This window comes from Pelophylax lessonae, assembly GCF_965119305.1.
Source record: "Pelophylax lessonae genome assembly, chromosome: 2".
NCBI classification, from domain to species: domain Eukaryota; kingdom Metazoa; phylum Chordata; class Amphibia; order Anura; family Ranidae; genus Pelophylax; species Pelophylax lessonae.
In genome coordinates this window covers 608342910-608359547 of record NC_138769.1, presented here as the reverse complement: position 1 = coordinate 608359547, position 16638 = coordinate 608342910, and the positions used below count along the sequence as shown (strand labels likewise).

At 40.4% G+C, this 16638-nt stretch overlaps 1 protein-coding gene across 1 annotated transcript in view; it reads right to left on the bottom strand.

Annotated features, from left to right (window-relative positions):
* LOC309545287 (uncharacterized protein) overlaps positions 1 to 16638 on the bottom strand; it is a gene marked incomplete at its 3' end in the record, with an annotated part of 724166 nt that overhangs the window by 264900 nt on the left and 442628 nt on the right. The window contains exon 10 of the mRNA XM_082244424.1: positions 6900 to 7201. Coding sequence (XP_082100550.1) covers positions 6900 to 7201 — 302 coding nt within the window. The remainder of the gene's footprint in view (positions 1 to 6899; positions 7202 to 16638) is intronic.

Here is a 16638-nt window from a genome sequence, read left to right as displayed (position 1 = left end):
CTGAAAAATGATTTGGTTGTAGGTTTTTTTTGGAGAGTATATGACAATTATCATTATGCAAATTGGTGACATACATGCTGAGAACTAATGTCCCAAGACAGCTCCTCAAGCCCAGTCATATGACCAGAGACTCCCATCAAAGGTACAAGTTTGGTAGTAGTTTCATTCATCCTTACAGGAAAAAGATCAGATGTAGCACCAACAATCAATACCCTACACCCAAAATCGTTCTGCTAGTATCAATAAAGTGCTAAACTTCTAACACTTCCCATTTTTGTCAATACAAGTAGATACAAAGTGAGGTTTTTTTGTGGGTTTTTTTTTTTTTTTTTTGGTCTGCTGTAAGGAAATGCAGCCACAGATGAAGAAGAACACAATTTAACAGAACACTGTGAGCGCTATTAGACCTTAGATGATGCCTCATGCAGCAGAGTAAATCCGTTTTTCATGTTTTTCACCTACCTTCATGGCATAAGCGTTTTCAGCCTCAAGTTTGCTCCTGTGGGCAATCTCCTCATATTGATTTTTAACCTCATTAATGATCCCTTGGAGATCCAGACTTCTGTTGTTGTCCATAGACAAGATGACAGAGGTATCCGCAATCTGTCCTTGAAGTTCATTCATTTCCTGAAATGAATACACAAGCGTGCATGGAACTTTAGCAAAAGTTTAAAGAGAAGGTTGCAATATAAACCTGTAAGGGCATAAATATATCTCTACATTTATGTATGTTTTGTTACAGGAATAAAATATAACTTACATTGGGGCGTAGTAAATAATATTGATACACTCATAGGTGTATGCAGCCTATTACATTAGGGTGTGTATCCCAAAGCTCAAACACACGCCTTTCTGGGAAGTGATCTGTGCTGAGCGGCTTCCTGTTCATTCACAAACTGAAGCATAGTAAACACAGTTTACTATGCTCCAGTTATGAATGAACACAGCGAGTGAGTGTGTTTACTGTGTTCATTTAGAAAATGAAGGTGCTGGCAAATGACATATTTCCTAGCCCCTTCCCTCACTCACCACCCTGAAACATTCCCCGCAGTAGCTGCGGGAAGAGGGGAGGAGGGAAGCCAGCAGCAATGCAGGGCGGGGGGGGCCAACATGGGGGAAGCCAGGGCAGTTGGGGGAATCGGCAATGCACGTAGTCATTAGGGTGTGCACAGGCACACCCCTTACACACACCTATGGATACATTCCAGGTTGGTATTTGCCCCAGGGCCAATAATAATAATAATATATGTTATTAATCCCCATTTGCAATTTCTCCTACGTCTGTTGTCGCACTGTAATGTACAACATTGGAAATCACATTTTTCTCTATGGTGCAGTGGGATTTTTTAAAAGGTGCAGGTGCTTCTTTTAGCACAGCATCCTGTATTTTTGCCCCTTAGACTTCAATGAGAGCACATGAAAAATGCATTTTGTTGTGTTTTTTGACATGGTTTGGTGCCTAATAACTCCTCCTACAAAAAAAGCATTAAAATGCAAATAAAAATGCACTAAAATGCATGTTTATGCAGCAGCAGTAGTGTGATCCTAGGCTTGGACCTTAATCAGATTGGGACTTACAGTATGTGGGAGCTGTTGGGCATATTACAGTTATATTCTCTCTATTCAGACCTACAATCACAGTGATTGGCAGAGGGAAGTCTTCCAGCACCCACTTAATTTGCACCCACTTAATTTGCAGCTTTTTGATGTTATGCAGAGAGCTGCAAAGGTGGTCAGTGTGGTTGCGATCACTTGTTAACGGAAGGCTGAATAATAAGGGTTATGTCTAGCGAAGGCATGGTATTTTATTAAGACCTCATTCACAGGGTATTATAGTGCCAGCTGCAGCAAGAATCCAGTGGGATTCTCCAGCTGGATTCACAGGTGGATGCGTACAGTTGCGTCCTCTTGCAAAGCTAAATTCCAGGCAGATATAAAAAGAACAAATTAAGCTATGATTCATTACAAATGCATTTTTTACATACAGCTTGTAAATGTATCTAAATCTCCATATACCTTCATCAGATAAAGGGACTGTAAGCCATCAAGCTCCAGTGCTTTACAGTGTTCTCAGTCTAACACAGAGACCTTCCAGACAAGAGGTGAGAGCAAAGGGGTCATCTAATCAATGAGCTACTTCCCATTCACTATTCAGCCACAGGCTGGGACGGGTCCTTGGCCAGGTTATATTGATCAACTGCAGTGCTGTTTACATGGGTGTGACAAGATTGGCAGGACCTTGCTCTGTAATGTGCCCAAATTACAATGCTGGCTAAACAGAATTACAAATCTTTTGGCAGCTACAGTAACATACATATATGTATTCCAGCTGTGTTTTAACTACCTGCAGTTTAACTCTAAAGAAGAACTCCAAGCATATATAAAAAAAAAACACACATTAAGATTTACAATCATTAATAGATGAATAAAGGCATTTTTAAATGCAGGCAGTGTAAGCACCTAAATTTTACTTGCTATTAGCCTCTTGCAGACCACTGTAAAACTTAGCTCACACTGGGAGAGGGAGAAGCAGCACATCAGCTGCGATGTAGGGCTTATGTGCTAACCTGGAGCATGCTCACAGGGGGAGAGATCAGAATAAAAGAGATATGGGCCTGCTGATTTCCCTTTCCCTGTCCACTGACAGGCTGGGGGAGGGACAAGACTGGTAATTGTTACTTACTGACAGTAAAAAATAATCAGGTCTCCTACACTGTCTGACAAAGGCTGTGCGGTGTGGCAAAGCTGTGTAAATCTCAGAACTGAATGGACAGAAATACAAATCCTTTAGCAGGTAAAACAGCTTGCATCTACTGTATGCGTTTTATCCGTGTAGTTAGCTGTTTGCCTGGAGGTCATGTGTGCACGAAGCTTGTAAAAACTGGCAGACCCGTAACAAGTTCTCTTTAATGATATATTTATAAGTACATCTTAATAAACATACATCTGACATGCTCTGTTAGACGACAGTAATAATTACTAGATGTTTATATCTAAACTGGGTGTGCCATTCTCTCAGCTGATTAAGAAGCAGGCAATACTCTGCATAAAATGTTCAACTAGCTGGGATTTTTGGAGCATTTATATCAAAGAGGCATATATTACTGTATATGGATAAAGCACTAAGTAGTTCATTGGACAACTGTACCGTTTCATAAAGGGTTCTCAGGAAGTTAATCTCATCGGTTAACTGATCCACTTTACACTCCAATTCCACTTTATTCATGTATGCCGCATCCACATCCTATAGAAGAGTCAACTTATTAGGACATTGTACAAATAGTGTCTACAACATGATCTTCATGGCATATAGCATTGCTATTATGATCTACAACACATAAAGTAATATTTGCAAGTGTTGGTATTATTCTTCCATAATCTTTTTCCTAACTTAGCATTACTCACCTTCTTTAATACCACAAATTCATTCTCTGCAGTTGTGCGTTTGTTTATTTCATCTTCATACCTATCAGGAAGTATAACATAGTTAAAATGTAAATAGATTGTAAAGAAAAAAGTCCTTAAAGGGTATGTAACCCCTAACTATGAACTTCTCTTACTTGGTCCCTTTTGGTTTGGTGATTAAACCATTGAAAGTTTTTTGTGATATCTGTTTAATAAGTGCTATTGCTTTTACTAGAAATATTGTGAGCTGATAACTTCCTGTACCCATGCTGACTTTTATCAGTTACATTGTTCTCAGCTATCTCTGAGGGCTTCAGTGCCACACCCATCTATGTTACAAAGAAGAGGAGAGGGGTGGAGTTCTGTAATTCTATCCTCTTTCTGTTGTCCTGATACAGTTAGGTGAGCTTTGTTATCCTAGATCTGGAAGTGTTTTTACTGGTCAAGTCATTGGACAAAAAAAAAAAAAAAGAAAAGTTTGGAAAAAGAAAATGTAGACACCACAACTAAGGCCTAGTAAGCTGCAAAATATAACACTTTAACCTGTAGAAGAGACAAAGGCATCAAAGTATAGGAAAATAAATTACTTTGGATGAGAATGACCAAAGCTGTGGAATTGCACAGAGCCTCTTATACTTTGCAATAGCAAACTAAGTTTTCTAAGGTCTTATTTTCTAACCTTTTACAAAAACACAACTTAGGTTGACAAGCACACCACACACCATTACTGTTCTTTGCTATAAAATAAGCTCAGAGTAATAATTCATGGTCTACAATAATAAAATGACGAAAAATGTGTCCATGTGGCATGTTTAAAGGAGAGCTGCAGAAATGTTATCTGATAAGGACAGTGGCAAGTGGGAGATCATTATAAAAGTGTAATTAGTTTACCTCCATGCTGTCTATTCAAGGTACAGCTCTCCAAAACTAGGACCAGAGTGTGGTGGTACCATTAGCACATTGCTTCCAGTGTGTGCTTTTTACTTCTACTTCTATTTCTTGAATAAGATAAGTCATGCAGTAGTAGTCTATGGGGTACCTATTTCAATGCCTATTTCAATGCCTAATACTATTCAGAAAACAGTGGGCACTAGAAAAAGAGAGCTTTTTGACCCCAAGCATTGAGCTAACAATACCATTGTACTCTGGTCCTGGTTTTCAAAGAGCTGTATCTTAGAAAGAACGGTATGGAGATAAGTGGCTCTTGGCTATTGCTGTCTTTTCAAGAGATAATTCCTCTAATGCTCCCCTAAATAAGTATGGAAGTTCTGCAACTTCTATACTGTAAAACACATTAGATACTGAGGTTGATTTACTAAAGGCAAAAAGACAGTTGCAAGGGAATTGTCACTCTACCATTTCCCTTAGCTTAGTGAATGTGGCTAAAACTCACTTTGCTAAAAATATTCAATCACCTACAAAGAATATAACAAAAAAAACTGTATTTTTGCTTACACACTATTGGATGATGGAAGTCAGCTGGGCGGCACCTTAACCAGTAAGCTAAGGGAAAATTCCCTTGCAAAGTGAATGGCCTTTTTGCCTTTAATAAATCAACCCCGATAACCAAACCAAAAATCCTATTGCCTCACATCTGGTTGTTTCAACCTTTATAAGCCAATGCTTCTTTGCACAATAAAGGCAACTAATTACTGTGGAATGCGACACACCCCTTTGGTTTTACTATGAGTACTTCAAGACTTCTTTGATAAGGCTGTGCAGATTTTATTCCATTTATTTTTAAAATAGCGAAATCTGTTTTGATTGAATTAAACAGAGATCTCACTGACTGCTATGTATACCTGCTAATTGCACTTTACATTACCTTGAATCTACAATATTTTTAATAAAACTATGGGGGTTCAACTTCTAGGACATGTACATGAAATCATTTTTATGCAGTTAGCATATCAGTTACATTCTAATGCACATCCATCTCATTTGCTTTACAAACAATAAACATTTGAAGGTCCTTATGTAAGAACATTATGTAAAGAATGGTAAAGGGACCAAGTAATTTATGATTGGCTTCTGTCAGGAAAAAAATCATCCTACTATAGACAAAGTATAAAGTCAATTTCCTATAGGCTAGGTAGGAACCTGATTCTGAATCACAAATCAATTCATGATAGCAGCCTACTATGGTTATACTATTAATAAAAAAATATTTCTTATTGAATTTAGTTACTTAATGAGATGCTTTTTGTATCATGATATTAAACAAACACTGTCTGCTAGGCACCTAACAAACATGAACACAAAGCATGTAAATGAGAAAATCCATCTAAGATTTGAACCAACAATCCTTTGCATGTGCTAATATCTGTTTTATTAAGAGTACAATTATTAAGTATGCTTGATCCAGGGCATCATTGACATCACTGATAAATGTTTCCAGCAGCCCTGGTACAAGCACATAAAACACATACTACCAATCAGTTTCAGTGTGACGTATTCATAATTGCACAGGTAAACTTTAACTTTACAGTTATTTTACAGCTATTGCTCCATTGCAAAGGGGGGGGGGGGGGTAGAAGCCAACTGTTTTGTTCATTTACATGGAACTTTATGTACTATAAAAATAGTTAGTATTCTAAAAAAGAGATTCTCTAAATTGATCTTACATAACTTATGTAATTATATAATAAAATGGTTTATGTAACAGGCCATATTCATATAATTTTAAACCCATTGCACAAAAGCATACTGAGACCTTAGAAAAATGGGAAAGTAAAGACATGGAAAAATGAGAATGATATCAACGATAGCCTGAGTCACTAAACAATATATGTTATTTTTAGTAATTCTAAAGTCCTATTCTCAAGAAAATCCAAAGGCTTGTTTTACTAAAGATAAATATATTTGCAAGTGACGTTGCACACTTAATTTTTCTTTAGCTTAGCTAAGGTGGTGCAGCTTTACTATGCAAAGAATACCAAGCACCGGGCAAGAAAAAAAAAAAAACATTTTTGCTTGCACATGGTTGGATGATGGGATTCTGCTGAAGTCAGCAGAGCTCCACCTCATTCACTAAGCACTGGGGATAATTCCCTTATAGAGTGCAAATGCACTTGCAAAGTAAACAGTCTATTTGTCTTCAGTAAATCAACTCTATAAAGTGATAACATATTAAAGTTTCAATATGACAAATTAGACAATGTTCTAAAATAGAAAACATACTTGTTTTTGAAATCTTCTACCATGTCTTGGTTGTTTCTCAGTTCTGACTCCAGACGGCTTCTGTCATTAGTTATTGAATCCAGTTGTCGTTTAAGGTTATTGATGTAAGCCTCAAAAAGGGGCTCAACGTTGCTTCTTTTTGTGCCCCCTTTTTGGCCATACTCCTGCAGGAAGCTCCACTTTGTTTTGAGAACCTGATTTTGCTGCTCCAAAAACCTCACCTAAAATTCCAACATACAGTTAAAGGTAACAATGTTATACAAACTAAAACATACATCGGGGTAATTAGCAATTATTTTGTTTGTATTTTTTACCTTATCAATGAAAGATGCAAACTGGTTGTTGAGAGTCTTGATCTGCTCCCTTTCTTCTGTTCTCACTTTTTGAAGAGTTGGGTCAATTTCCACATTAAGGGGTGCTAGAAGACTCTGGTTAATGGTTACTTGTTGAATTCCACCAGGTGGACATACAGGAAAATCTTGGCCTCCATCAGGAAAGCCTCCTCCACCAAATCCTCCGGGTCCACCGAATCCTCCAGGTCCACCAAATCCTCCAGGTCCACCAAATCCTCCCCCACCTCCACCAGCCCCCGCTCCACCCCCAAATCCTGCACCTGCTCCTCCACCAAAACCTGCTCCAAAGCCTGCTCCACCTCCTCCTGCACCACCAAACCCATAGCCACCAACGCTTCCACGGTTACCACTGATCATTGAAATTTTCCTAGATCCCCCAAGGTTATAATAGCTTCTGGAAGTCATACCACCGCCTCCAGATTGTGAATAGCCACTACCACCACCACCACCACCACCACCACCTACACCTCTAGCCACAGAGAATGAACTGAAGCTGGACCTAACACCACCACCACCACCACCACCACCACCACCTCCAGCACCAAGCGAGGCAGATGAAAAGTTTCTACTGCCTGTTACAGACCTACTGCCTATTGACTGGACCCTCTTCATTTTAGCAAATGTAGAGAAGCAGAATATGGAAGAAATGAACAAGTTGAACCACAAAAGCAAAAAGCAGAGGGAAGAAGTCTAAGCCCCTCTGAACCTAAACGTCTTTCTGACACCTTTTATATGTTTTACTGAGTGGGCTTGGCTGCCTTGGGAACCAGAAGATCAATTTACTGTAATCCTGGGCTTGGCAAGTTTGGCATGCCTGGCAGCACAACATTTATTTAGATGTTTAGTGGATTGATAAATTTAGACACACCTCAATGAAGAGCAAGAAAAAAAATTATGGCATGAGATATTACTTCACTTCATTGCTCTGGGGTTATGAAATCCTTTTATCTATTAATTAGTAAACCTATTCCACAAAAGCTCTCCAGGCTACTGTTTTTTTATTTTATAATCAATGTGCAGAACAAGCATAAATTATATCCATGTCCCACCTTACTATGTCATCCAAATGCATACTTTCCTTTGTGCCAGCACATTAATATGCAAATTACGCTGCGATTAAAACAAAAAAAAAAAAAAAGAGGTAGGAGTATCTTTAGAATTAGAAATCGAAATGAATATAAACAAGACACCATTCAATATACAAGATAAAAAAAATACATTTAACAAAAGAATGCATAGTTAACAATCAAGTAGTTGTGTTTCTATAATTCTAAAACACCTAGAGCTGCAGATTTCTTTAATGTTTTATATTTTGCACAGGAAAGATTTTCAGACTAAGAATAAAAATAAATATAAACTAATTAAAACAGGTTAGAAATAACCATTATCTAACTGACTTGTCAAATGAAATTTTTCATAATATATAACTCTACTATTTTACTATTTTTTTCAGTATGAAAATATAATAAATTATATAAAATATACACCAAACGTATATTTGCAATATTTTTAAACGAGTTTCCACTACAAGCGCAGAATTAGCTTTTGGCTCTGAACTCTCATTTTAAAAATGTAATTGGTCCCATCAAAGAGCATACACTAAAAAAAAATGTCTTCTGTGCACACTCTAATTCTATTTTTTACTAAGTTCTTGACTTACCTGATTTAAATGCTCAACCCCATACCCATCTGTTGCTGTCAAATGAGAACATATTAGAGATGTTGCTTTCTTGATAATAAAGTGTGATCAGAATCAGAGGATGTTTCTATTACTAACATAGATTATAGCCAACGCCTTGTAATACTCTTAGATTGACTTTAGAAATGTCCTACATATTGTCTTTAAAGTGTAAATATACCAATTTTGTTTTTTTATAGAGTAGCAAGGAATTAGAACTACTGTCATTTTTTTTTTTTGGTGTCTGTGTCTCTGTTTGATGAATTTACCATGTCTATTTGCCCTCTGAACCATTACCACTTAGATTGAAAGTGGTAGTGAATGCAAAATTTTGAGTTGTCAACAGAACAGGAGGTTACGGAAAATTTTCCAATGGAGGCTAGGGAAATTACCCTAACTTTGTAGAGATGATTTTTGAACTACATTTTGACAGAACATATCACACTACATTGCACAAGAGTTGATGAAACATCAGAATAATAAACTAATGGAAAGAGAATGAATAATGACACAAATGGATAAAATATCAGGGATTCGGGCATGGCTTGGCCGTATTCAGAGATGACTGTCTGATCCAGGAGCTCCTGCAAACAGAGGACCAAACTTAAGCCCCGTACATACGGGTAGAAATTTGGCCGGGAAATTTCGTCCGACGACCGATCTGCCGATTTTCAGCTTGTTAGTATGGTATAAAATATAGTCCTTCATCATAAATGTGAGTATAAGAGCCGTTGTGCGCGGTCGCCCATGACACCTACACCACGCCGGAATTCTTCCATGACCCCTTCACTTTCGGGAATTGGATTTGGTGGCTATCCAGCGTGCATATAATATTACTCAATGCCTTCACTTGATGTACCTTCTTGTAAGTAGACATCTGGAGGGGAGAGGGGCTCAAGTTTGCTGTGTGTTTTTTCATTAATAAACTTTATTGGTGGAATTACACTATTGTTGCCCCCACTCTGTTCACTTACATGTGCTTCTGAACGGAGAATATTTGGGAAAGAAAGAGTAAAGAGTGTCCAGTTTCCAGCTCAACAGCCGAGTGGTGGAGATTTTGAAGGATCTTTATTCACCGTTGTCTGGTGAGTTTTGAGTATAGGGGGGGAGCACTAAGTGGTGGTGGAAGTCTGGTGGTGCAGTCAGGACCTCTCACACCCTCAACCCATCCAAAGGACTGTGTTTAACCCGCCTGCTCTAGGACTGGAATACTCACATTTATGATGAAGGACTTGTGTTAATTCACTGGAGTTCGATATTTAGCGCTGCTAGTGTTTGGATATATTTTATACTAATTGTTTAATATTCTCAGACACCTTTTTTATTGCTTTTACTGATATAGCAGCTGCTGAGACTTTTATGTCAATTGTTTTATGCAAGTTTGCTATCTTAAGTTAATCTTAAGTGCTGAGCGCAGGGTGAGTGTATTTATGAGATCGGTTTTACTTAAACATATATCATACTCCTAGTTGTTTTGTTAGTATGATGCTTCCGACAACCGACTCCGACTTTTTGGCCGAAAAAAACCTGGTGGGCAGGCTATATCATTTTTGTCGACCGTCAACACAACGTCCGATTTTTCTGCAGTCAGTACAGATTTCGTTAGACAAAAATCTAAAATCGGAACACGCATGATCGGAAGCAAATAACGACCCGGAAGAATTTTGTCAAGAAAACTAGCCATTGTATCAAGAAAGATTTTTCATCTCGCAGCAGGCAAATAAATATTTAAAATGCGGTGCACATGCTCATCTTGGTTTATGTGAAGGAAGGAAGCTCCTGCTCATAATTCTATACTTTAGAATTAAAGAGGCATGTGTTCTGTTATGATGATGATAATGATTTTGCTATTCTATATGTTGCATGTATTTTTTTTTTAAAAGATTGTTAACTCTTCACCATTCTCAATGGTTTATGAATGGAAAATATCTAACTATTGATGTGTCCCTTTATTCATGTTTTCATTAATGTATAAAGCATATATTGCTGCCTACTCCCAATATGCTCAATTTTTACAAATAAAGAGAGACAAGTAGTTTTTTAAACATTTTCTTTACTTTAGAAATAAATATATTCAAACATAAATATAGAGATACTCTCATTATTAAAAATAGAACATATATCCAGGAAATGCATACTGAACAAATGGACCTCCCCTCTGTGCCCCAAAATCACACACATAAAACAAGCGCTACTACTGTGTCTCTATAATGAAAGATTGTCCATGGATGTTGGGAGTGTTGCCTCCTTTAATCGCTTCTCCGACCGCTGGAATGCTTTTATCCTTACTACGCTCACAAATCAGGAACAACTGGACCTTCACAATCGGCCAGCGTACCATACTGGTCATCTTGCTAAGCTGAAAAGGACGGGCTCAATGTAACATCAGTTATTATTGTCAGTCCATCCATCTACCCATGTTACTTATGGCACTATTGAATTGATGGTCCCACTTTACTATCTGAATATTTGCATATTTTATCTCTACTCTAGGTGTCCTCAAACTACTTATGGCCGCCCTCCGTAGTCTTTACCCCCCCCCCCCCCCAGGTTCCCTACTTTTCACCCCACCCCCCCCCCCCCCCCACCTTCATGCAGTAATACTGCTATTTACCTGTTCTCGGTTTATTATTGGTGCAATAACGCGACTGTCTGTACACGACTGTACCTTCATTCATTACCTGTTGCTTTGATTGTGGTTACTGTACTGTGAAGAAATTTTCAATAAAATTCAAAAAAAAATAGAACAGAAAAAAAGGGCATTCCCTCCTCAAATAACTTATAAATAAATAATAATCGGTAACAGAAAAATCACATTATAAATCCTTTTCATTTATAAATATGTGTAGTCATGTGACCATTGGGGTAGGTGGGGATCAGGGGCATATTGCCACTGACTGCCATGTGGCTGTTTTGGCTGTGGTGGCTGTGGTGGAGGTGGTTGTTGTGGTGGCTGTGGTGGAGGTGGAGGGGGTGGTTGGTAATCGGACAGGTGCGTGTGTCCATGGATTTCTCCTCGGACACCTTTATTTAGCACCTGTAGTATGAGGAGCTCTGCCATTTGGCTCTGTTCCTCACTCATCAGCCTCAATTTGTTGGCTGTGAGAAAGCCAAATGAGTCAGCCTCTTCTGGCTTTCTCTGCAGGGCCATAGAGGCCTGGCTGAGAAAGGAAGCAGTGGCCTCCTCCAAATTTTTTGTTTTTTTGCTGCGTTTTTCCGGAGGCTGGGTGGTTACAGACTGCTCCGATGACGCCTGGCTTCCACTTGGCTCCTCCACATTGACACTTTCCTGTTGATGAAATTAACAAATTATTATAATGTTATAGTGTATATAAAAAGTCATGTTTGTTTGATTATTTTAACCAAATAACTGACTTTACATTAAGGGTGAATTATTGGCTTGATAATTATTGGCTTGATAATATATGTATTGCATCATTATCTTTATTGCAGACAATATATTGTTAAATGCTATACCTGTGTCAAGCTTGGCTCCAGTAAATCTTCCTCCTGACTTGCAGCACATGAGCCCTCTGCTGAAGTGGAAGGGAGAGTCGACAGGGATGGCCTTGCTTCGGATTGTTCTGTCAGGAACCGCAGGCTCTCGAAATACCAGAGCCTTGGTATATATATATATATATTTCCTCTGTAGCAGCTCCTGACTTTTCCAAATTCCTGATCTTGTTCAGCTCCCTTTTATAGGTGCTGCGCAGGTTTTGTATTTTGGTCTTGAGATAATTTATGTCTGCATTTGGGCAAAATGGCTTGCATAAATCAGCCAATTTTTGATAAGCCTCATTTTTAAGTTGCTTGTTTGAGTAATCCCTACTCTTCACCTTCCACAAACAAGGCAACTTTCGGTATTCCTCAATGAATTGAGGTAAAAAGTCAGGTGACGTGAATTTGTCAACCATTATTTATGCCTGCAAGACACAACACAACACAAAACATAGTCAAAGATCATGTATTTTGTCACATAATAAAGATAGGCCCAATATAAGCTGTATAGAGCCCAAAACACCCGTGCTCTAATCAAAAGTCGTACCTTTGTTTGATCAGATGAATCGTGGTTCGCCGATCGATCGTGATCCTGATAAAGATCTGTCCGATGGCGAATCGGCGAGCGAACGATCTGGCGTCCATTAAATACAGCGCATGCGTCAACTCCGCCTCCAGTGGCGCGCTGACGCAGGGGCGTGTATGTGCCGAATATTAAGCTGCATGCGACACACACACACACACGTGAGTCGGCGGAAGATTCGTGGAGGAGATGGCACAATCGGGGAGTTGCAGTGAAGGCCGCAGTGGTTGGGCTCCTAAAAAAAACCAAAGCCAGACCTATGAGCAAGGGTGAGATGGGTGAGATGGTTGAGATGGTGGCCATACTTGAGAAAAACGACTATGATGGCAAGCTGGAGAATTATGAAAGGCCCAACTCCAGAAAAGACCAAATTCTTGAGAAGGTCGTTTCATCTTTAACTACCTCCCACCCGGGCCATTGTAGATATACGGCCGGGCGGGAGTCTCGTCCTTCTGAATGGACGTTCCGGAATGTCCTTCAGAAGGAGAGAAATCGCGCCGCTGCGGGCACACGCAGCGGCGCGATCTCGATGTGCCTGTGTCCCTCGGACACAGAGCAACATCATTCGGCAGGAGGGCCCTGTGATTGGCCCTCCTGATCACATGACGGCTGTGTCCAATCACAGCCGTCATGTAATGTAAATAGAGCCGTTGTAACGGCTTCGATTTCTTCTCCTCCTGACAGATCCTGTCAGTGAGGAGAAGAGAGGAGGATCGGTGCTGCTGCTGGGGTGATCAGTGAGTATTTCTAATTACTCACTGATCACAGGGGGGGTCTGTGCTGGTAATCAGATGATTGATTACCAGTGCAGCCTTGGGGGGGGGGGGGGGGATGCCACTAAGCCACCAGGGATGCCCACCCATGACCACCAGGGATGCCCACCATGGCCACCAGGGATGGCAAGCAGGGCTCAGAGAGCCCCCCAGTGCCCTCCCTATCAGTGTTGCCCACCAATGCCATCTATCAGTGCTGCCCACCAGTGCCGTTATTGCCATCTATCAGTGCCGCCCACCAGTGCCCATTACTGCCCACCAGTGCCACCTATCAGTGCCCATCAGTGCCCCCCATCAGTGCCGATCAGTGCCCCCCATCAGTGCCGATCAGTGCCGATCATTGCCGCCCAACAGTGCCCATCAGTGCCCATCAGTGCTGCCAATCAGTGCCCATCAGCGCTGCCTATCAGTGTCCACCAATGCTGCATATCAGTGCTATCTATCAGTGCCACATATCAGTGCTGCATATCAGTGCTACCTATCAGTGCCCATCAGTGCTGCATATCAGTGCCACCCCATCAGTGCCACCCCATCAGTGCCACCCCATCAGTGTCTCCTCATCAGTGCCTGTCAGTGCGGCATCATCAGTGCTCATCAGTGCAGGAAAAAACATATCTATTTACAAAATTTTATAACCTAAACAAAAAAACTTTTTTTTTTTTTTTTCAAACTTTTCAGTCTTTTTTTATTTGTGCACCAAAAAAGAAAACACCTGATGGTGATCAAATACCACCAAAAGAAAGCTCTATTTGTGGGGAAAAAAATACACAAATTTGGTTTAGGTACAGTGTTGCATGACCGCGCAATTGTCATTCAAATTGCAACAGCGCTAAAAGCTGAAAATTGGTCTGGGAAGGAAGGGGGTTTAAGTGCCCAGTATTGAGGTAGTTAAAGAAGATTTATGGTGTGGATCAATCCAAGGACCAAATCAGAAAAAGATGGTCAGATCTGAAACATTGGGAGCAAGAACAGCTAGGTCACATCCATCATATCCTGAAAAGAAGTAAGCAATAGTTGTGTTTAAGCAATATGTATTGGGTATATTGCGATACCGACCTTACCCAGCCATTGTTCTATTTTTGATCTTTCTCACTCTTTTGGGGTGTACCCTCATTTAAGATGACTGAAAAAAAGCAGTGTTGGCTACCTCGTCCTCCTCCACCGCCGCTTCCACCTACACCGCCCATAGGTGTGCGCAGTCTATTGCATTAGGGTGTGCACCCCAAAGTTTATATACACATGCATGTGTTTGCCTACATGTATATGGCCCCGGTACATTACTCTCCCTGCTGGCAAAGTGAAATAGAAGTGTGTGGCTCTTCTCTTATGGCAGAGCAAGTCCGAGGGAGATCTTTCCCATCTCCTCACTGGCAAACAGAGCGATAATGCTAATGTGCCCTAGGTGATTAGGGTGTGCCCAGGCACACCCAGCACACCCTGTGCGCACGCCTATGACACCGCCACATCCACCACCACCTCAACCTCCCTCCTACTCCATATGGGCCTCGTCCTTCACAGATGAAGAACATTGTTTTATTTTTCTGTTTTTTTTTGTTGTTTTAAGTTATTTCCCTATCCACATTTGTTTGCAGAGCACTTGCCATGCTTTTAACTACGTTTTGCTGCCATTTGCAGCACTCTAGCCCTTTCCATTGGTGTCTTAGAGCCATTTTAGTGCCTGAAAGTTCGGGTCCCCATTGACTTCAATGGGGTTAGGTGTCCAGATAAAGTTAGGAAAAAGTCCGGGACACGGACCCGGACTTTTTTTTCAAGTTCGGCCGAACCCGCCGAACACGGACATCAAGGTGTTCGCTCAATTCTACTAATGTACCTTCAGCCACAGAATGCAACGTTCTTTGCTGTCAGGTAAACGCATGTGGGCTAACTGTTTGGGATCTGGAATGGCGGACACTTACTCATTTGTCCTGTGAATGCCTAATGTACCTTCAGCCACAGAATACAACGTTCTTAGCTGTCAGGAAAATGCATGTGGGCTAATTTTTGGGGCCTGTAATGGGCGACACTTACTTCTGTATCCTGTGAATGCCTAATGTACCTTCAACCACAGAATACAACGTTCTTAACTGTCAGGTAAACGCATGTGGGCTAATTTTTGGGGCCTGGAATGGGCGACACTTACTTCTGTATCCTGTGAATGCCTAATGTACCTTCAGCCACAGAATACAACGTTCTTAGCTGTCAGGTAAATGCATGTGGGCTAATTTTTGGGGCCTGTAATGGGCGACACTTACTTCTGTATCCTGTGAATGCCTAATGTACCTTCAGCCACAGAATACAACATTTTTAGCTGTCAGGAAAACGCATGTGGGCTAATTTTTCAGGCCTGGAATGGATGACACTTACTTCTGTATCCTGTGAATGCCTAATGTACCTTCAGCCACAGAATGCAACGTTCTTAACTGTCAGGTAAACACATGTGGGCTAATTTTTGGGGCCTGGAATGGGCGACACTTACTTCTTTATCCTGTGAATGCCTAATGTACCTTCAGCCACAGAATACAACGTTCTTCGCTGTCAGGTAAACGCATGTGGGCTAATTTTTGTGGCCTGGAATGGGTGACACTTACTTCTGTATCTTGTGAATGCCTAATGTACCTTCAGCCACAGAATACAACGTTCTTAGCTTTCAGGTAAACGCATGTGGGCTAATTTTTGTGGCCTGGAATGGATGACACTTACTTCTGTATCCTGTGAATGCCTAATGTACCTTCAGCCACAGAATGCAACATTCTTAACTGTCAGGTAAACACATGTGGGCTAATTTTTGGGGCCTGGAATGGGCGACACTTACTTCTTTATCCTGTGAATGCCTAATTTTTCAGAGGGGAATTGAAAAGCAATGGGTCTGTAAACGTTCCGCCAAATTGTGGAATGGATGCGGACCCATTTTACAGACGTGTGAATGGACCCTATATGTATTTGACATGTATTTACCGGCTGATGTCAGTTCTGGGTGATTTAGAAAAAAAATATATGGGTGATTTAGAAAAAATATATATATATTTTTTGCTGGAAAAAAAAATAAAAAATTAGGGCAACTTTTCCAATAGCAATACTTCTGTTATGCCAGTGTCCATGTTGCGGGACTATTTGTGCACAGCTAGTAAGTATTTTGTAGCTGCAAATATAACCTAAAGGTTTTTAAAG